Here is a 21173-nt window from a genome sequence, read left to right on the forward strand (position 1 = left end):
CTGGGATCACTCAGTATCAGTGCCAGCATTCCCAGGGCTGTGCTGGCATTCCCAGGGCTGTGCCGGCATTCCCAGGGCTGTGCTGGCATTCCCAGGGCTGTGCTGGCATTCCCAGGGCCGGGCTTGGCTCCCCTCACCGCTCCGAGCAGAGCCGATGCGGGCAGGGGCCGAGCTGCTCCCTGCCCGGTTCTGGGGTGCTCCCTGGAGCAGGGCACTCCCCTGCGTGCAGAGAGGGCCGATGGAGCTGCTGGGAATGATTTCCTCCTGCCCCGGCTCAGCTCAGCTCTGTGGCAGGATGATTTATTTATTCCACACCCCTTTCCCTCTCCCCAGCCCGCTGATGCTGAGCAGACCCCGCTGTGTCGGTGTACGTGGAACAGCTCACCAGGAACAAAGTGTGGGAATAGTTGGTCAGAGCAGCAGTGGCTAGTTAGCCCTGTGCCTTGGGCTAGTGAGGGGCTGGTACAGCCCTGAAGAGCATTTCATGCCCAGCCTCCAAAATGAAGGTGAAATATTGAGCAGGGTCTGTTTTGGTTCTGTCGGTTTGGAATCCACGTGGTTCCTGGTTCTGCTGGACTGGTATAATGCTGTAAGTCAGGTGACATTCTAAACCGTGCAGCTCAGCGTTTGGGTGACTGAGATTTTTGTGTTTGTTTCACCCACTGTGATGAACAGAGGCTGTGCTGGTCCCTGGTACCTTGGTGGGACCAGCTCCTCCCTGCTCTGTGTTCCTGAGCCCTCGAGTGCTTGTGCTGCCCAAAACTGCAGAACAACCTCTGGTGCCTTCACAGCCAGGGAAAAGCACCTTTGTCACTTGAAAATCCCGGCAGTGGGCGAGCCCTGGTGCTGGCCAGTCAGGAATGCCCACCTGGGCTGGCCCCAGGACGCTCCCTTGGGGACAGTTCCAGGCACTGGTGGAGCCAGGCTGAGAGTGGGGCAGCTGCAGAGTTTAAAATAAAATCTCTGCATTGGATTTCTGCTGTAGGTGCTTTACATTATAGATCAAACAGGATGATTTTGTCTCAGCTTTTTTTAGAGCTGCACATTGCTAATGCAAAAAGGTAGCAATTAAGTAAAACCCTTCTGTTGAGCTGTGCACAGCCCGGGTTGCTGCTGGCCGTGCTGCACATTTGCTGTTCCCCAGAAAAGCAATCCAGAAATGAAGTGTTTGTTTCTTTTTAAGGGGCTTTTGACTAAATTCTTTAATTTCACTGGCTGTCAAGGTAGTGTTAAGTAAAATAGGTTTGAACTGCTGTAGTTTTTGTGTACTGGACTAGATGTCAGAAACCTTTGCCATCACTGGAAATTCTGTCACTCTGGATTTACTATCTGTTTCCCACAGCTGAATTCCTGAGCAGTGTGATTTAACACCTTGGCTCTCCATCAACCAGGCCTGGCATTTATTTGAATGCATTACACCACTGGTTTCCATAAACTATTTTACAATTGTTTCATATAAATGACTGTTTATTTCTACAAAAACCATCTGTATTTCTGTGGAGAGCGGCAGATAACTGTGTGTAAAATTCAGTAATGTCACAACAGTGCAAGTTAAGGAAAAACAGATTGGGCTAAAAAAAACCTCTCGTGCTTGTGCATAATGTTAAAAGTTTGTTTTCACTATTTAAATATCTTTATTTATTAACCAGTATTTGCATTTGTAATGATAAAATCTTTATTCCACTTCAGAGGTGTTGAGGGGCTTTGGGGATTTTTAGCGGATAAACAGATTTAAGACGTCCTCGCAGCAGCATGATTGGAGATGTAAACATTCTGCTCTGCAGCCAGTTCCTCTCTCACTGTTTACATATTTTCTGTTGTTTTATTGTCATTGCCAAGCACACAATGGAATCCTGCCCCTTCTGTCATGTTCTGAGGAGGCTCCTGCAGAAGGAGGCCTGAGCCCTCTCCCTGTTCCCACTTGCCCTGCTCTCCTCAGTGCACTGACCCTGCTCCTCCCTCTGCCCATTTGGCTATGGCCCAGTGCTCGTCCCCTGGCCCAGGGCCCTGTCCAGCATCCACGGGGGGCCAGGGTTCCCCCAGGCCTCTCCAGGGATGAGGAGCTGCCTCGATTTCCCTCCTCCCAGCCAGCACCCAAGGAGCCTCCACACTGAGCTATTTTAATTCCTCCATCTGCTGCCCATGTGGTGGCAGAGGGAGCGCTGGAATCCAGCAGTCTTACACTTAGCACGACTGATACTTTCTGACAGACTATTTGAAATGATAGAAATACATAAATCTCCTCTTTTTTATGACCTTGTAATAGCTGCAACATATTTCCAGCAAATATTTTCTATAGCAATAATAAAAAAGCGATAACAAAAAAATAAATATAAATATAGTTTAAACTCAAGCGGAATCACGCTTTCAAAGCCCAGGGATGGAGCAGCAAAGCAATAAATCACAAATCCGTGTGAAAGGAGGGACTTGAAATGGAAAGTCCCACAGACATCAGTGTTAAGTGTTTATCAACAGGGGTTTTTGACTGCTCTGCTGCCTTCTGCCTGTGCTCAGTTCCCTTTTGCTTGTTCCCTCCTGCCCAGCATCTGTCGCCGTGGCTGCCTAACTGCCCACATTTCTGATCTTTTCTTTCTGATTTTCTTTGTTGCATTTACTTTTCCTTTGTCATTTCCTTTGCCCGCAGGAGCTGTGGCTGCCCCTGGATCCCTGGCAGTGCCCAAGGCCAGGCTGAACAGGGCTTGGAGCAGCCTGGGACAGGGAAGCTGTCCCTGCCATGGCAGGGGAGGGGAGTGGATGAGGTTCCCTTCTGCCCTGAGCCCTTCTGTGCCTCTGTGGTGCTTGCAAAGCCCTGCGAGCAGGAGCAGTGTCTGAGTGTGCTGGGGTCAGGCTGGAGGTGCTGCCCCATTAACAGCACGTGTAAGGTGCTGCTCACACCAGCTGCTCCAGGTGTGGGGGTGGCAGGGCTTTGTGGAAGGAGTTCAAGGACAGACAGGTTTGCCTGGGCTTTCTCACCAGGCAAACTGAAATTGTATCAGGAACCCCTAGCAAAGAGCAGGATTAATGGATGACATGTGAGCAAATGCAGCATACAGGGGCATGGCTTTGGCAGAGCAGGCTGTGCTCCAGCAGGCTGAGAGGGAGCCAGAGACCATCTGAAAGGGAAGGTGGGTTTGCCGTGGCATGCTTACACTTCCAAAAAAGATTTGACAAAGGCTCATAAAGCAATTAAGCTGTCACAGGATGAGAAGGAGGATCCTCACATGGATTAATAATTGATTAAAAGACAGGAAACAAAGAATAGGAATAATGGCCCTTGGTGATTAGTAACTAGGTTACTGGTGGAGCTCCAGTGGAACTGGTGGAACCTGCATTGTTCCTTAATGTGGGGCATGGAAAGGATGTGAATGCTGATGTGACAAAATGTGCTGTTGATACAAAAGAGGTAAGAATAGTGCAAATAAAAGCTGTCTGTGAAGCACTGCAGAGGTATCCACAGTGCTGAGTGACAGGACAATAAAACGAGAGAGGGAAGTCAGTGTCAATGAGTACAAAATAATATACATGGTGAAAAGCAACTGTAACTATATGTGTGCAATGATGGGCTCTAATTACCTTCCATCAGTCAGGAAAAGTATCCAGTATCATCACAGCAGTTCTCTGAACACCTCAGCTCCATGTAGGAACAGGCAGAAAGACAAATGGGACATCAGGAACTGAGTCCATAAATCCCAACGTACCCACATCTTAATTGCTGTATTTTGTCCCAAAAAAGAGAAGTGAAGAGATGCAGAAAAGGATGAGTGTGGAAATGGATCAGGCACGTGAAATGAGGAGCAGATGCTGAGGAGGAAGGGCTTTTCTGGTGTGGAAAAGGCACAACTGGGTACAGGAGGTGTCTGTGAAGTGCAGGTGGTGGGGACAGTGAATTGGGAAGGTTTATCCTGGTAGTTCAGAGACAGGAGCTGCTCACCCCAAACACTGGGGTGGCAATGGCTCATTGGAACAAGAGGAATGCTTTTCCTCACGCAGTGTAATAAATTCAGGAGGTAAATGCCATGGAAATGGGAAATTCAAAAGTGTTTTGGACAAATGCATGGGCTGTAAAGGGAGCAGAAACAGCTGATATAGCACAGGTGGAACTGGGGTGTTGGTGAGGATTATGGGAGCTCCTGAAGGTGAAGAGAGGGATACACAGGCATAGGGATGTGTTTTGTTACAGAGACTAGTGCTGTAAAATATAGCCTCAGTTTTCAACAGTTTGGGGTTTTTGGTTGGTACTAGTCTTTTTTGTTTAGGTTTGACAGCACCACAAACATTAAATATTCTTTCTGTAATCCTTATTTCACCCTAGTCACTAGTTTGGAGATGGAGAGGGGTTTAGTTGGGGTTTTGTTTAAAGCCTGTTCCCTGTTGCAGTGTTAGTATTGTTTATTGTGCAGATTCACCCCTGACCGTGGCATTCTTCATTGCTATTGAAAGTTAATGGGGGAAAAATTGCATTCCAAACATTTGAACCCCTAGTAGCCATGGCTGAACTTAGTTGATCTCTGGTGATCGGTTCAATTTAGTTACGATTTTTAGCCATTAGGCTGGGGCTGAATGATGGTGATTTGGTTGAGGCCAAATGTCTGCAGAAAATTGGCTGTTTGATAAGAGCCCTGTTATCAGAGGGGGATACTTTCTCATTTACATTTAGATGAGTATTGATTATTTATTTACTCAGAGAAGTGAGATTCGTTCCCAATCTTATCTCTCTAGTCTCTGCTTGTCAGCAGAAAGAGAGAGAGAGCTCCTGACAACAGCCCAAGATAACAGCACTTTGTAGTGGAGATAAAAGTTGGAATGGGCCTTTTTCTAGTCTTGACTGAAAGGATAAGTTTTAAAAATTAGAACTGATGGGTCGTGCTTTCAAAAGCCCTTTCTGAAAGCTTTGCAGCTTAAATGGCAACAGAATTGGTTTGTTGGTATGCAGGTGGCTGTTCCCTTCTGCAAAGGGACCCTTAATTTGATTACAGGGTGGGATCCTTCCCAGGCACCTTTGTGTGCTCATAGGGAACTGTGGGTCTTGGGGTCTTGTTTTTAATTCCTGGTGAACATTCCTGTCTCTAAAGGGGTGTCTTGAAATAGCCAGTGGGTATCTGTGGGCAGAATCCATGGTGAGAGTGGTTCCACAGGGATTCAGGTGGAAGGGATGTGTGTGGTGGAGGATCACCCCCAGGAGGGGTGTGGAGCCCTGGGAGCTGCCAGCAGCAGGAAACCTTGGCTTGGGGCTCTGGCCAGGATTTAAAGGTTTATTTTACAACTGCATTGAACATTTGCATGAGATTACAGAAATCCATAAAATCCATCTTTGGTATTGCCACTTGAAAATTTGTTGAAATTCACAGAGCAGGATTCCATTAGGAGACCATTAAATTATCCAATATTCCTACTACAGTGACATCATTTGAACTTGTGAGAGAAGCCTGATAGTAAAACTCCTCCACAGACTCAGCCTAGCGTTCTTCATCTGTTGGCAAGCAGAGGTCATGTAAATGTGGACAGATATTTAAAGCATAATTGAAGAGTAGATACTCTCTGAAAATCCATTTGCACTTTTTTATTCATTTCTCAGTATTTATTTTTTTATTAATTTCCCGGTATTTTCTGGTTTTAAGGAGTTATCCATGAGGCAGGCTGACCTGGCTCCTGCTCTGGAGCTTTATTTCCTGCTTTCTTAGAGTTAATACAGGCTTGACACAAACTGGGTAAAACAATTTGCCTGATCAGGGAGTTCTCAAGCTGCTCCAGACAGAAATGACCCTGAGCCACTGCAGGGTGTGTTGAGGGGTGATCCCTGATGGCTCTCCTCAGGGTTCAGCACAGAAACAGTTCAGGGCACTGTTTCTGATGGGACTGATGCTTTTGGGGTGGATCCAGCTGGTGGAATCAGATCTCACAGAGGGACCATGAACCCTGCCTACCTTTGACCCTTCCACTGTGTCAGGGTTTGCTCCCCTTGAGCACCAACAGCACACATGTTCAGATCCGTGCCAGCAGTGCCCTTGGATGTGGCTCAGGAACCTCTGGAAGGTGCTTGGGATGAACAGACAAAGCCATTGGGTTTTGCTTTCACTGGTCCTGTTCTTAAACCTACACCAGATTTTAAATCCAAATTGATTTACTGCTTTGAGATTTGTTTCAATTCAGTATATTTTGCTTCTGCCTAACAAGCAGGCCTCTGTTTATCTAATTTATTTTAAATTTGAATAGTTAATCACATTTCCAGTAGCCGGGAGAGGAGCAGTGCTGGTGCTGGGTGTGTTTGCCTTTCTTTGCTCTGTGGTTTGCACTGCTGATGCTTTGGCAGCTCCTCTGGTTGTGCCACCACTGGTTGTGCTGGGCAGGGTGGGAGCCTCCTGTGCCCAGCAGAAAGCCTGGCACTGCATCTGCTCTGAGTGGCACTGGGGAGAAGGAGAGTCCCCAGCGCCCGGCCAAGCAGCGAGTGCCTCACGTGGCTGAGGGGAGATGGAATGAGGAGCTGTAATTGAAATTCTGCTGGAGTAAATTTAAAATTAATTGGCCAACAAATTCCATTCCTTAGGCATGCCATCTGAGGCTGAAAGACTTAATTTTTTTATATATTTTAAATATTTCATCATATGTGCTCGTAATTCAAAGTCAGCAAACAGTCAGAAATCTTTTAAGTAGTGGTGAAGAGGGAACAGATTTTGTAATTTCAGTTCTAGCTTTTTTGTTGCTTTGAGACCTGGTTAAAGAGGCTTTAAATCACTTAGGATTTTTCAGGTATCTGTTCAGGTTATTTTCCTGGATTATGGGAAATTATTTATGGACAATTATTGTTTATGGAAAATACACAACTGAGAACTTGGTGTGCACTCCAGCTCTCAGGTGTGAGCAGGAGTGGTGTGATGACAGGAGGGCTTTGGCCCCACCAGCTCCTGCCTTTGTAAGGGGCTTTTCTTCTGCTGGGTCCCACCTGGAACTTGGTGCACTTGGGCCTCTCCCAACCACTGTCAGGACAGCAGGGCTGGAGCTGGCTCATGGGGCTTCACCTGGAATTGGATCAGAGTGTCCTGGTTCTGTTCCAGTTAAGCCATGTAGTTTAAGGATCCATTCAACTAGATTTTTTTTTTAATGGCCTTTTGTAAAAACAATTTTTTATACATTTAATACATTTTATACATTTTCTGTAGTTGTAAAACAGCTTTTTAAGTGGTATTGTCCTTACTTTGGGGATTTGGTTGGGCAAGAAAGAAGCTGGCACCTGAACCTTCAAGATCTACTGTTAAAATGTGAAAATCATTCATTCAAAACAGCAGCATCTGTCCCTCTGTGTGATGCAGTCCATAAGGAAGGGCTGATTTCCTTCCCAGGTGCTTCCCAGTGCTCTGTGCAGGCAAGAGGGTTGGGCTGCAGGGAGCAAACACTGGGGGCTTCTTCACCCAGGAAAGATGCCCAGAAATGCCCCAGGGCGTACAGCGAGGTCTGAGGGTGTTTCCCACTCCAGGCAGGGGCTTGGTGCAGCCTCACCTGGCGCAGGGACAAGGTGGGAGTGTTGGACAGGGGCTTGGCAGGTCAGGGGACAGCTGGAGACAGCGGGGATGTGTTGTTTCCTTCCACACCATCCTCCAGCTGCTGACAGGGCCCTTCCTTTGGCCAAGGGCTCTGGGACATCAGCACCCACCTGCTGTGCTCCTGGGCTGCCAGTAACCTCGTGTGAGTTGAACGTGCTAAGCCATCACTTTGTTAGAAAACAGATGATTTTACAAGTTACTTTATGTTTCAGGTCCTCAGTATCGGCTGGAGAAGCAGAGTGAACCTAATGTCCCAGTAGATTTAGACTGTACCTTGGAGAGCCAGAGCACTTTGGAATTCTGCCTTGTCCGGGAGAACAGTATGTTTCCCCTTTTCACTTTTGCTCTTGTAAACTGCTTAAACTCACATAAGTTATGTATTTTGGAACACAAGCTGTACTGTCTGGGCAAGAACGTTTTGACGAGACTCTCTGTCCCGAGGCACTTCTCCGTGGTGCCAAAACAATATTCCAGAGGGAAATGATGGATTTCATACCTTTAGTAAATAGTCTGCATCCTGTTTATCACTTCATGATGAATCTTTTGCTGTTAAACTGCTCTGTAAAGTTATGACCAACCCTGAAAAACACGAAATATGAACCTGTCTGTGCTGCAGACGTTGCTCAGTGAGTCGAGGGGTTGGTCTGCAGGCTCTTGTGCCGTGTCAGAGTGGCTGTCAGAGGCACTGGGGGTTTCTAATACAATTTAAAGAAATTAGCCATGCAGAAATAACTACAGCAGTTTGATGATTTTTGAAGTGCCAGACAAATAATCTTCTCTCCAGCTCTGCTCAAGTATTTTTATTCTATTACTGTTTTAATGATCCTAATATTTATTTCCTGATTTATTTCTTTACATGAAACAATATGAAACTTTAAAAAAAGACATTTAACATTGGTTTGTGTTTGTTCCCCATGGAATTTTGATCCGTTCTTCACTGTTTACAGCAGCCATGCTCTCAGGTCTGGTGTTCTTTCATTCCATTTTGTGTAAAGATGTTGATTGTACTAATGAGTAAAGCCAGTCAGTCCTGCCCTCAGCCAGGAACACTGCACACAGCCATTGTAAGAGCCTGCTTCAAGCAGTGGAAGAGTTTGTTCCTTCTGTGCAAAGGTTAAACCTCTCACTGGTGCTTTTTGGCCACAGCAATTGCATCTGACCCCAGCATGGCAGCAGAGCATCCCCAGAGCAGCCCTGGGTGCAGCAGTGAGCACAAGGGAGAGGAGCAGCCTGGGCTCCCCGTGCTGCCAGGGCTGGCATTGCACTCTCAGCTCTGGCTGCTGCTCTCCCTGAGCTGGGACTTGCTCCCAAAATGTTCCTGGTGCTCCTGGTTCATTTCTGCACAAAATGGTTCTGAGAAACTGGAGGAGAGACCTTGGCAAGAGGGAGCAGGGGGGCTGTGCTGAGGAAATGGAGCAATTCTGACCTCACTAATCGAGTTGTGCTCTTCCACAAGCCAGAATTCCCCGACGTCTGCATCCCACCTATTATTTTTGTATTGATTTTTCATCTGTGAAATGATGCTCACTAGTCATACTTCCATGGGTTTTGCTTGTGATTTAAAATAACATTTTTTTAAACCCAGGCTCTGTAATTAAAAGAATACTGTAGGTACTGCATTTTTAATGTATTTTCATCATCTGTGGAGGAATCCAGGCTGTGGCCTGTTGCTGTATCTCCTGCAGGTCTTTGCTCTCGTCAGTGGCTGGGTTCAGGTTGCACCATTACTGAAAGAGTAAATCTGGTGGAAGTTTGTAAGTGGTGTAGCAGGAGGCAGTCAGTCTGCTCTGCTCCAGGAGAGCCTCAGGAGCCTGGGCTCAGAATAAATGACTGTCAGAGTGTGGAGGGGACTCTTTTCCCTGCTCCTGAAGCCCTTGTGCTGCACTGCTCCCCTTCCCTCCCAGGCCAGGGGACACCAACGCGAGCCCTGCTCCTGCCCAGAGCCCTGGAGAGCTGTGGGATGGATCCCTGAGGCTGCTGGGTCCAAATTCCCCGAGCTGGGGAGCACCCCTGCCCTCCTTGGCACTCAGTGGTGCCCATCCAGGAGCTCTGAGCCCTGCTGGGATGGGGTGACCCTGCCCTGGCCCTGCACAGGGGGCTCCAGGGCAGCAGTCTGTGACATCGCTCACTGCCCCTGCCTTGTGCAGAGCCTGGCTCCCCCCTGCAGCAGAAAATGGATTTTGGGGTGCTCAGGAGCTAGCTTTTGGCATGGAAATATTGACAGTTTTGCACTATTAATAAAAGAATGGCTTGACAATCCTATCAGCAAACTGAAATATTCACTTTGTGCATTCTGTCTTGATTTGAAATACTTTTAGCTTTGATATGCCAGTCAGAAAAAACTCTGTTGTAACAGCTATTACTTGTAAATGTGCTCTTCATAGTCTCATAGTCATTTATAAATATATATATGGATGATGGGAAGCATCTCCTGGGAGAAGAGCAGCCACATTCCTTTGGGCAAAGAGAAAGTTTATATTTCAGGGTATTAAATGAAACAAAAACTTTCCATTATTAAGAAATATGTATGGAGAAATCCCCTTTCCAGCCAGCATTTACTAATAGCATTCGAGCTAATAAACTGCTTCCAGTGTGCAGAACTTTTAACTTGCACAAAGATTTATCTTTAAACTGAAAGCTGCACTTTGTAATGTGAAATGCCTTTATGTGTGGTAGGAAGCCGTTCATGGCTAATTTGGTTTTATTCTTGCCATCTTACTTCTGGAAAGTTCCTCTTTCTCATTTTATCATTAGATAGTAATTAGTATTCAAGGGAAATTGGTCTTAATATATTAAAATTGGTTTAGTGCCTTTAGACCTATAGCAAAGCCAATGTCTTATTGGAAAATGTAATTGGGGACTCTGTGTATGTAATTAATTGTATTGCAATTAAGAACTTTCATTAAGCAATATTCTAGTACATTAAAGTAATAAGGGACATTTTTGCAGTGCAGTTAACTTTGTGCTTTGTTGTTTTATCGAGGAAATGCAGGTTCCCTTCTCTGCAGCAGGCTGCCTGTGGCACTCCAGTGCCCTGGTGCTCCTCAGGTGCCGTTTCTGTCTGGGCTCGGTGCTCCAGGGGGCCCTGGCACAGGAGGCTCCTGCTTCAGCTGGGTCCCTGCAGGAGGAGGCTGCTGGTTTGGCTCCTGCCTCACTTGCAGCTCGTGGAGCTGGTGCTGGTTTTCCACTGCTCTCGGGCTCATTGAAACTCAGGGTTTCCAGGGAGGAGATGAGACCGAGCTCGCTCTGCTCCGCAGGGACTCAGCTCTGTCCCGGGGCTCTGTGGGCAGCCCAGGGTCAGCTGGAGGGGTCACTTCTGCCCTGTCACAGCTCCTGTCCCAGCACAGGGGCCATTGTGACCACCAGTGTGGGGACAGGGCTGTGGGGACACCCCACTGGTTTCCAGCCTGGGGGAGGGTCCTGGCTGGCTCTGGGCAGTGGGGCAGCAGTGCCATTGCCACCCTCCTGCCTCACTGCCAGGCACTGCCACACCACAGCCTCTCAAGATGCTTTTAAGTGCACCAAGAAGTTTGACATATCTCAGTGTATCTTTGGAGTAGTGCAGCATGAGGGTTTGACATGATACATTATGATAATCCATAGTATAGAGACATTAACACAGGGGTCTGTGACAAAATGCATTGTAATGTCTCGGAAGGAGCCATTACAATTTATCTTGTCATTCTGGAGCATGGAGTGGTTGCAGTGTTAAGATGGCTCTGCATAAATTCACATGGAGGCTGTTTAATTTGATTTTTGGAATCCTTTCAAGTCGAATGGCACAGCCCAGTTTGCAGCTTAACCCTTTGCTGTCCCCCTTCCCCAAAGGAGGGTCCGTGGTGTGTGAGGGCAGCACTGGGAGTGCTGTGGTGAAATGCTGTAACCTGGGAATCTCCTGCTTTATGCTCCCCATGTGGTTTTGGACTCATTTTGCAGCAGATGCTCACAGTGGTGTAGTGCTGAGGCCACTCCAACAGTACAAGTCTCAGCAAAATTAATAGTGAAAAATCTGACAAGTTGGTACCTGCTTTGCTGGAGCTTTAAGATCTGTACTAAAACTCCATCATCTCATCTTCCCATTATTAAAATTTCAGCAAAATACAGAGTTTTCATTAATCTCCTGCAGCAAATTTAGTTCTCTGAACTGGCAGTTGGTTCAGCTTTTAGGACTACATTAGCCAGGATATTAAACAAAACGTGTCATTCCTCAGGATCTCCTGTAAGAAGCTAAATCAGTTTTCAAACATATTTATGCCACTTTATCTACCAGCATCTGAATGATCATTTCGAGCTGAGGTGCTTTATTAGCAGCTGGCATCGAAATTACTCTGTGCAATTATATATCACATTATAGTAATGTTGAAATTGGTGTTAATCCAACGTCATAAAATGTAAAAAATCTTTAAAGTGTGTTATATTTTTTCAGTAATTGGCATTTTGGCTTAATGAGTTGTTGCCTTTTATAAAGGCAGTACCTGCAGTGGTAATGAGAATACTAATCAGTAAATAAAGTGCAGCTTCACATCAGCGTGCCTGAGGTGCTGCTGGCACCTGGGAGATCTGTGCTGGCATCGAGGGGGCACCTCTGGGGACAGACACCTCTGTGCCCACCTCTGGGTGGGCTTTTGGCTGACCTCCTTGCTGGGTGCCAGGCTGTGGGTGGCCAGCAGGGCCCCTGCTCATCCCCTGGGGTACAGGGTCCAGGGCTGCCTGTGCCAGCGGGGAGCTGGCCCCAGCACAGTGTGCTGCTGTCCATGCAGCAAGGTGTGCCACTCTCCATGCAGCACGGAATGCTGCTCCCCATGCAGGATGGTGTGCTGCTCCCCATGCAGGATGGTGTGCTGCTCTCCCTGCAGCACGGTGTGCTGCTCTCCCTGCAGCACGGTGTGCTGCTCTCCCTGCAGCACGGTGTGCTGCTCTCCCTGCAGCACGGTGTGCTGCTCTCCCTGCAGCATGGTGTGCTGCTCTCCCTGCAGCACGGTGTGCTGCTCTCCCTGCAGCACGGTGTGCTGCTCTCCCTGCAGCATGGTGTGCTGCTCTCCCTGCAGCACGGTGTGCTGCTCTCCCTGCAGCACGGTGTGCTGCTCTCCCTGCAGCATGGTGTGCTGCTCTCCCTGCAGGATTGTGTGCTGCTCCCCATGCAGCAAGGTGTGCTGCTCTCCATGCAGGATGGTGTTCTGCTCTCCCTGCAGCATGATGTGCTGCTCTCCATGCAGCACGGTGTGCTGCTCCCCATGCAGGATGGTGTGCTGCTCTCCCTGCAGCATGGTGTGCTGCTCCCCATGCAGGATGGTGTGCTGCTCTCCCTGCAGCATGGTGTGCTGCTCCCCATGCAGGATGGTCTGCTACTCCCCATGCAGCACGGAATGCTGCTCCCCATGCAGGATGGTGTGCTGCTCTCCCTGCAGGATGGTGTGCTGCTCTCCCTGCAGCAAGTTGCGCTGCTCTCCCTGCAGCACGGTGTGCTGCTCCCCATGCAGGATGGTGTTCTGCTCTCCCTGCAGCACAGTGTGCTGCTGTCCATGCAGGATGGTGTGCTGCTCTCCCTGCAGCCTCAAGTGCCTGCCATCGTGGCCTGGGTGCCTCGGTGGCTGCCCCGGGGTGGCGGGTGGCGTTCCCTGGTCCCAGAGCCAGGCTCCCTGCAGCACTCGGGTCCCTGGGGCAGCCCCCGGTGTGGCGGCGCCGTGCCCCGAGCCAAAGCTCCCTTCAGCAGCCCCTGGGCCTTGTCTTGCAGGTTCAAGAGGAGAAGAGGTGTCGGAGGAGGACCCCCAGATCGACATTGCCACGGTGCAGGACATGCTCAGCAGCCACCACTACAAGTCCTTCAAAGTCAGCATGATCCACCGGCTGCGCTTCACCACGGACGTGCAGTTAGGTAAATGGGCACGGGGCAGCTCGGGCTTGGCCCCTGGCTGCTGGCATCTCTGCCTCTCTGAACCAATCCTTGTCACCTGGCTCCATTTGCTCAGGGAGCACTTGAAAGTGTTGCTGGCGTTTCAGCAGTTAAAAATATTGCTTTCCCTTGAAAATACTTCAGTATTTTTATTATCCCCAATCAGTTGCACATGTTGCCTCTGAAGGAAGGCCATTATTTAATGACCTCGTCTCTTTTTTTCAGTCTAGGCTTCCTAATGGAAAGCTTCGTGCCAACTGTTTTGTTATTTTTAAATGAGGCTTTGCAAAATTGGGAGTTATTGGGTTTTTCCTTTTCTGAGACTGAAAGATTTTTAACGACCTGGTGGAAATTTGAGGTGGAACAAAATAAATGAGCATTCTCTAAAGGTTTTATATTGTCCTTATTGGCTCGCTGAATGCTTTTGAAAACCTGAAGGCCAAGGGCTGACAGAATCCTGAATTATAAAAGCCCCATTACTGTTTTAAAATGATTGAATGGCTTTTTATCTTTGTGTTTAAATTGTGAAAATTTGATTAATGATGCATTGGTAGGTGACCTGTGACATTCCTGCAAATACTTCCATAAAGAAATGATTCAGCAGTAAGATATTAAGTGCCAAAATGTTTACAAAATACATTTATTCTGTAGAATTCAGAATTGTTAAACCATACCAATTCCTGTAATATTGTCACTACAGTCCCTTCATTCCTCCATCCTGAAGCACATGTTAGAGTACATGTGTGTAGAATTCTCCCAGAAGAGGCTTTTCTTGTTTATTTTGAGCTGTCTAGTTGAGGCAGGATTTATCTGCTGGTGCTGGAGCAGGGCAGTGCTGGCCATGTTCCTGCCTTGAGCAAACTCTCAGGGTGTGATAGTTTGCTTCCAGTGAAGTTTGACTCACTGTATCTGGGAAGTGTCAGAAATGAGAGCTTGAAAAGGTCATGACAGATCACTAAAGATAAATGGTTAAGGGAGAAGAGCTGTTAAATGAAACAAATGGCTTAACTGGTGCAGCAGTGGAGGAGCTGACCCTGCCCAGTGCTGTAAGGACCATAAAATTTCCCTTTTATAACAATCTGTGAACGTGTGTGATTTTGATGGCAGTGCACTGACAATGGGGCTTTATAACCTAACTTTTTTTTTTTTAATCAAAGGAAACCCCAGCAGGGTGCTCAAACCTTGGGCAAATGCAGGAAATCAAAACCTTTTGATAAAGTCAAAGTTACTGGGCTTTCTCCTGAATTTTTAAAAGACATTAGAAGATCAAGATTGGCAAAACAAGGACTGAGGGGCTGTGTGGGTTTGGGCTGATGAGTGTTCCATGTTACCTGTGAGTGACAGACTGCTTCTTCCTCCCTGAAATGGAAAAGACAGGGGCTAACTTTTTGTCTTCAGTCGAGGTGACTGGCCTGGGAGCTGTTCTCCAGCAGTTTGATGATGGCCAGTTGCAAAGACTTTTCTTTGCAGCCTTTTTGTGCCATCAGTTCTGTGTAGCAGCCGTAGCAGGGCAAGAGTTTCTCGAGGACCCCCAGAATCCTCTGTCATCCCTTTGCTCCTCGTGTGAGATCAGTGGTGTCAGTGGCTGTGCAGGAGTGGATTGCACTTTTTGAACTGTTTTAGCTGTTCTCAGGCCTGGTCACTGAACTTGAGACAAGGTTTATGAAAAACATGGGAGTAAATTTGATTGTCTGTACATTGTGAGTAGCTCTGTAGTAAAAGGTGATCCGTGCATGGCCATGGGAGGAGTGCCCAGCCCTCTGAGTGATGGGGTTTTTGCATTTAAGGTGGCAGTTTAAGGTCTGGGGTTTGTGTTTCAGCCCATATCACAGGGTAATGCACACACAGCAGCACTCTCAGCAGTTTTACAAAGGCTCTATCATGTTCTGCAGGAATAAGACACATTTACTTGTGCATTACATTAGCACAACTAACAGGAGCATATTGTCTGGGAAAACAACTGCTGGCAAGGGTTTCAGAGAGGGGAGGGGGCAATTGCAGACCCCAACAAAGGCAGCAAGAACAGAGCACTGCTGCTGGACCCATGCATTGATGGCATTCCTTTTGACAAAACAAATGAATTTAAAAAACAGGTGAAGGAGCATTTTCACTTGGGTTTTGAGTGTGAGTGATTTGTGCTGCGAGACAGAGACTGCAGAAGCCACAGACACAATACTGTTTTGATTTTAGGTTTCAACACATCCAGATTGTGAGAACAATAACACAAAAAAGACAACATTCTTTGTCAATGTACTCTCTGGATGTGGGTGAGCTTCAGCCAGCGATGTCGAGATACAGGAATAATGGATGAAGTATACAGCAACAATTTGCAGATAAAAATAATAGAAGTTAAAGTGTATTTTACATGATAAAAAAAAGATGAAAGAGGAGGAAGTCTGTTCCATCTGAGATGGTTACAAAATGGTGAAGTAGCCTCTGCTGAGAAGATTGATGCAATGGGGAGTGACCTTGGCTTGGAGCAGGAGCTGGTGATGTATGTATGAGCATCTCGCTGCTAAATGGACCCAGATTTGTAGCACTAATATACATGGAAGCCCAGAACCAAACTCAGGATGGCAATAAATCAACAGCCACTTTGGGTGTCATTTCTGGTTTATATTCCACTATTGTTCTATCACTTTAATTCATGTCACTATCATCTGTTCATCTGGAACAGTTTTATATAATTTTCCAGTGGAGTTACCTGACAAATCCTATCAAATTAACAAGGTGCATTAACAGTATTGACTGACTGTGAATTCTGAAGTTGCAGGACCAAACAGTGACATTTTTTTGAGGATATTTATAGGGGTGATGCTCTTAGAGGAAGGGATGGGGAACAGCCCTCACACACCAAGAATTTGCACCTTTATTTTTAGAACTTCCCCTGACTTTTTTTAGTGAGAAAATGAGACTTTGTATCATCAACTTCCATATTTTCCTTAAACTACAGCAAATACCATTTGGAATAATGAACCATTACAGTGAAATACCAACACCAATTTTACATAATCTGTCCAAAATTAAATCACAAACCAAAATGGGCTCCAGATACAGCCTGCTCAAATGAGTGAGTTCCAGGAGCCTGGGTGTTAATTGGACTCTTGATACAATGCTTAATTGCAGTGTGATCTCTCTGATGTGAGGTGAGTTTAATGCATTGTTGGGTTGGGGGCTGTTCCCATAACCCATGGGTGGGTGAGGCTGGCCTGGTCTCAGGGCAGGGGCTGCAGCCAGACCCCCCAGGCTCCTGCCCTGTCAGAACCCTCAGAAGGGAGAAAGTTTTCTGCTTTTTTTTCCAGAGATGCAAGAGTTAAATGATATTTAAATACTTTTTTCCTGTATTGCTTCCTTTTGTTGATGATGTCTCATGAGCTTCACACTGTAACTGGTGCCTGAAGACACATCATTGTTTTCAAGGTGTAAAAAGCTGCCTGGGAAGTTTGCTCAGCTCAGTTCAGCTCCTGAGCTGGTTCCAGCAGGATCCCCCTGCCCTGGTGTGGCCTCACCTTGAGTACTGTGTGCAGCTGGGGCACCACAATGTAAAAAAGACACGAAGCCATTAGAGAGCATCCAGAGGAGGCCATGGGGTGGGGAAGGGTCTGGAGGGGAAGTGTCGTGAGGAGAGATGAGGGTGCTGAGGGGCAGGTGCCAATCTCTGCTCTCATGACTGTGACAGGACTCAGGGAATGACTGAAGCTGAGTCAGGGGACATTTAGGGTGGATATCAGGAGAGGGATTTTCACCCAGAGCAGGGCTGGGCTCTGGGCTCTGGAGCATCAGCCCTGCTGGGTTCAAGAGGCACCGTGGGGACAGTGCCCCCAGGCACAGGGGGGTTCCTGGCTGTCCTGTGCAGGGCCAGCTCTGGACTCAGTGATCCCAGCGGGTCCCTCCCAGCTCAGCACGTGCTGAACCTCTGGTTCTGTTATTGTATGACTGCATGTCTGCTGTAAGCAGATGGAGAGGGGTGGGTGGTGATAGTGTCTGTTACCCAGAGCAGTGGTGACTGCAAAGCCAGCACTATCTCCTATAAATCTCATAGCTCCTGTAGCTACTGCTTCCAGAAGAGCTCTGTATGCGTTTAGAAGAATCTGGTCTGGGATATTTCTTTCTTTTGGTATGCTTATGCAGGAGAATAAAATGCAGATTATCAATGCAGTTTGATAACCATTTGCTTCTGGTTTCAAAAGCTCCTGTGCTTTCAGAAAGCCCAGAAGGGCAATATACCTTCAGCCCATTTAAGATTTATAAAGTGTGTCAAACGGCTGATATGAAATCGGTTAAACAGATCACTCTTGTGGCTCTCTATTCTTTCTCATCTCAGGTATTTCTGGAGACAAGGTAGAGATAGACCCTGTTACTAATCAGAAGGCCAGCACTAAGTTTTGGATTAAGCAGAAACCCATTTCAATCGATTCTGAACTCCTCTGTGCCTGTGACCTTGCGGAAGAAAAAAGCCCAAGTGAGTAGTCCATTTTATTTATGTTCTCTCTTCTCTGCCTCCCTGGATGTGCTCCATGTCCAAAGAATTATTGCTACCATGTCCTTTTCTTTCTCTAGGTGTGTTTTTTTCATTGCAGGATGTTTTTAATCTGACTCAGTTCTGTTATAGAGAACACAGCATAAACAGACACACATTTTACGAGTGTCCTCTGATGCTGCTCCCAGCTAATGGCATCACTCAGTGTTTTTGCCCACTGTGACACCAAGGGGACACTGGCTCTGCCCAGCTGTCTCCTGCCCTGCAGCACAGCCAGCAAATCCACATTTCAACATAATTGCAATTTTTGGGCACTTTTTAACTTTCAGACTGGTTTTAAATGTCTTTGGTGCAGCTGAAGATCTCGGGCATACAGTGAGTGCCAGCTCAGCCTGGACTTCCCCAGCCATGGCTGCAGGGTCACTGGCACTGGAGGTGCCACTCTGGGCATGCTGCTCTGTGGTGGTGACTGGGCCAGGGCAGCAGTGACAGCCAGGTCTGGGGACAGGCTGGACATCCCAGCCATTGCCCAGAGGTCAGAGCTGGCTCTGTGGAGTACAACTCCAAAAGCAAGGGCTTCTGCTTGTTGTGTCAGGAGAGGAATGAGAGTCTCTGTCTGGAAAAGTTGTTTTAAAAAGCACAGGATGGGCCCTGGGAGAATTGGGCAATGGCTCCCAGTGGGGCCAAAATGGAACCGTCTACTATCAAAAAGTGACTGCAGTTCAAAAGCTCAGATGGATTTTATTGCACTTGTGCCTCTGCAGGGTAGTGAGATGCTGGTATTAAGTACTTATCTGCAAGGTGACAGAGGGGGAGAATTATGTGATACATATTTACAGAGGTAATGATCTGTTGAATTCTCTTGGAAGAGTAAATTTATGGCTGCCACAGATTTTATCAGCAATTATTGAACTATATCCTTCTCCCCTTCATTACCCCTTCCTACTCCATGTTCTTGGTTTAGTCATTGTCTTCCTTTTCTGTCTCTCCATCAAGATTTCATGGTCCTTGCATAGGCACAATCCCAAGGAGAAGCTTCCCCAGTGACCTGGCAGTCTGAAACACGGGAGGATTTTGTGTACAGAGCAAGGGGCAGGTTGTGCTGGTCAGCCCTGACACACCTCTGCTCTGTACCCACATTTCTGCAAATGCAGGCATTGAGGGGATAAAATGGTGCCCCCCCAACAAGGCTGTATTTGAAAGTCCAGTTGGAACCTGAGGTTTCCACTGCTGCCAACACACCAGGGACAATCCCTGGGCACCTCGGACCTCGTCCTGCCAGGATGGGGCTCTCCAGCCCCAGAGGCAGCACCTGGTGCTCTGGGGAGTTTTGTTTGTACCCAAACCTGCCAACCCAGGAGCTTCAATGCCCAAATAGAGCCCAGGTGCAGGAGGGCAGTGCCTGCACGTGGGGACACTGAGTGAAGAGTCACAGTGGCTCTGCAGGGCACACGGACAGGTTGCAACCAAGGCAACCGTGACAGTGCTGAGGGGCTTATTTGCTCATTTTTGTGTGAACATCTTAAACTTCTCCTACTAAATAATGGTTCAGCACAGTTCCAAAAGGAGAAAATACTTCCTCCTGAAACTGCTGACCTTTCCCAACTCACTAAAGATGTTCTAAAAGTCATTATTTTAGGCCAGCAGAAAAGACTTTTAGTGTGACATCTCAGAATGATGCATTTTGGGGAACTGAACAGCAGATCAGTATCTCTTGAATTTTAAATGGAAAAAAGTTATTTTAGTAGCATAAAGGAATGAAACTCACTGTATTTCACAAGTTTTGTCTGTGATTTTTATCAGCACGGTGATGTATGTTTGTAGCAGAGTTTACATCAAAAATTATTCCCGGATCTTTCTTGAATGAATTATTGCAAAGAGAGGCTGGGTACAGATAAGGTCTTTGAGTTCTGCAATATATTTTGTTTTCATGTTTTTATCTCTGGTAACACAAACCTGCTCCATCTCCTCTTTCAGAAATGCTCGTGCTTGTCCCGTTGTGCTGGGCCCTGGGTTTGGGGCTGCCTTCCCTCCCCAGGCCCCTCAGTGGGGCTGGAACCAGCTGGGCTCTGCTGGGCTGGGCTCTGCACTCTGAAGAGGTGAAGGGTTTGGACCAGGCTCCTACTTTTTAGTAAGGGCAGGGGGTGTTGGAGTGGAGGCTGAGTGCTGGGAGCAGCATGAGGGTGCAGTGGGAGCCTCATGCTCGTGCTCTTTGCTTCCCCCTGCACTGGCACACTGTGTGTGTGTGAGAGGGCTCAACAGCTTCAGAGCTGACCTGTGGGGATACTGGTGGACAGCTCAGAGCTGTTTTGGACAGGCTGAGTTTTCCTGTGCTGAGAGTTCACAGAACTCAGAGCTGCCTTCAGTGAGGGCAGAAAATGAAAACAGAAAGCTCTGGCATCTCATTTGCCATTTGTGGGGGGATTGTAGGCAGGCATGGCTGATGATTTTTGTTTGCCCTTGTAGTAGCCCTGGGTCAGAATTTGAAGTTTTATTTGTAAATTAAATCAGACTCCCTGGATTTAGACTGAGGGGAGAGTTAATGGCCCTGCTGGCTTGCTTCGATGCCATTAGAACCTGACAACACTGGGCACAAACATCTTCTTTAAATCAGGTTCAGCCTGATTATCATGAGAGATTCTGAATGTTTTGAGTCTTGAAAGGAAGCATCCTATCATGGAGAAATAAGATTTAAGCCTTAATAAAGTAGTTGTCATTTTTATAGCTGAAAAGAGCTTTGTATCTCAATTAAGTGTACATAATATAAAGTCTTAAGGAAGCAACATAATACGTTTAATGCAATTATATCCCTTTGCAATAGTGTAATTTAAAGGAAATCTGATTCTGGTAATGTCTCTTACATTACTTGGACAGGGGAGAAACTTCAGTGTCGCTGCCCACTGCCGTGTGCAGTGCTCTGTGGCCCGAGTGGCCCTGGTGGATGCCCAGGGCTGCTGGGCACAGCTGAGCTGGGCAGGGAGTGCAGAGCCCAGGGCAGCCCCCTGTGCCACCACTCCTGATCAGAACCTGCCCAGGGCTCTCCCAGGCAGCTGTGCTTTACAGGAGCTGCAGAAATTGGATTTATTTGATAATTTACTTGAAACACTGAAGCAACATTCTCTGTGATCCTTTATCTGCCTTTTTTTTTGTTTTCATGAAGCAGAGACATCTCAGTTGCTTTGTCAAAATACCCTCGGTATGGAGGTGAGTGTAAACAAAGGTGTTCCGTAGGTCAGGGAGTACATGGGTAACTTCAGTTTGT

General features: G+C 47.2%; 1 protein-coding gene across 4 annotated transcripts in view; it reads left to right on the plus strand.

Moving 5' to 3' along the window:
• Positions 1 to 21173, plus strand: part of MAPKAP1 (MAPK associated protein 1) — a 79982-nt gene that overhangs the window by 50611 nt on the left and 8198 nt on the right. For 3 of the 4 annotated variants that reach the window (XM_059864900.1, XM_059864899.1, XM_059864901.1), the window contains 3 exons: positions 7751 to 7858; positions 13273 to 13413; positions 17756 to 17893. In XM_059864900.1, coding sequence (XP_059720883.1) covers positions 7751 to 7858; positions 13273 to 13413; positions 17756 to 17893 — 387 coding nt within the window. The remainder of the gene's footprint in view (positions 1 to 7750; positions 7859 to 13272; positions 13414 to 17755; positions 17894 to 21173) is intronic. The other variant, XM_059864902.1, reaches the window with a different exon arrangement.

The sequence above is a fragment of the Haemorhous mexicanus genome, chromosome 21 (assembly GCF_027477595.1).
Source record: "Haemorhous mexicanus isolate bHaeMex1 chromosome 21, bHaeMex1.pri, whole genome shotgun sequence".
In the NCBI taxonomy this organism is placed as follows: domain Eukaryota; kingdom Metazoa; phylum Chordata; class Aves; order Passeriformes; family Fringillidae; genus Haemorhous; species Haemorhous mexicanus.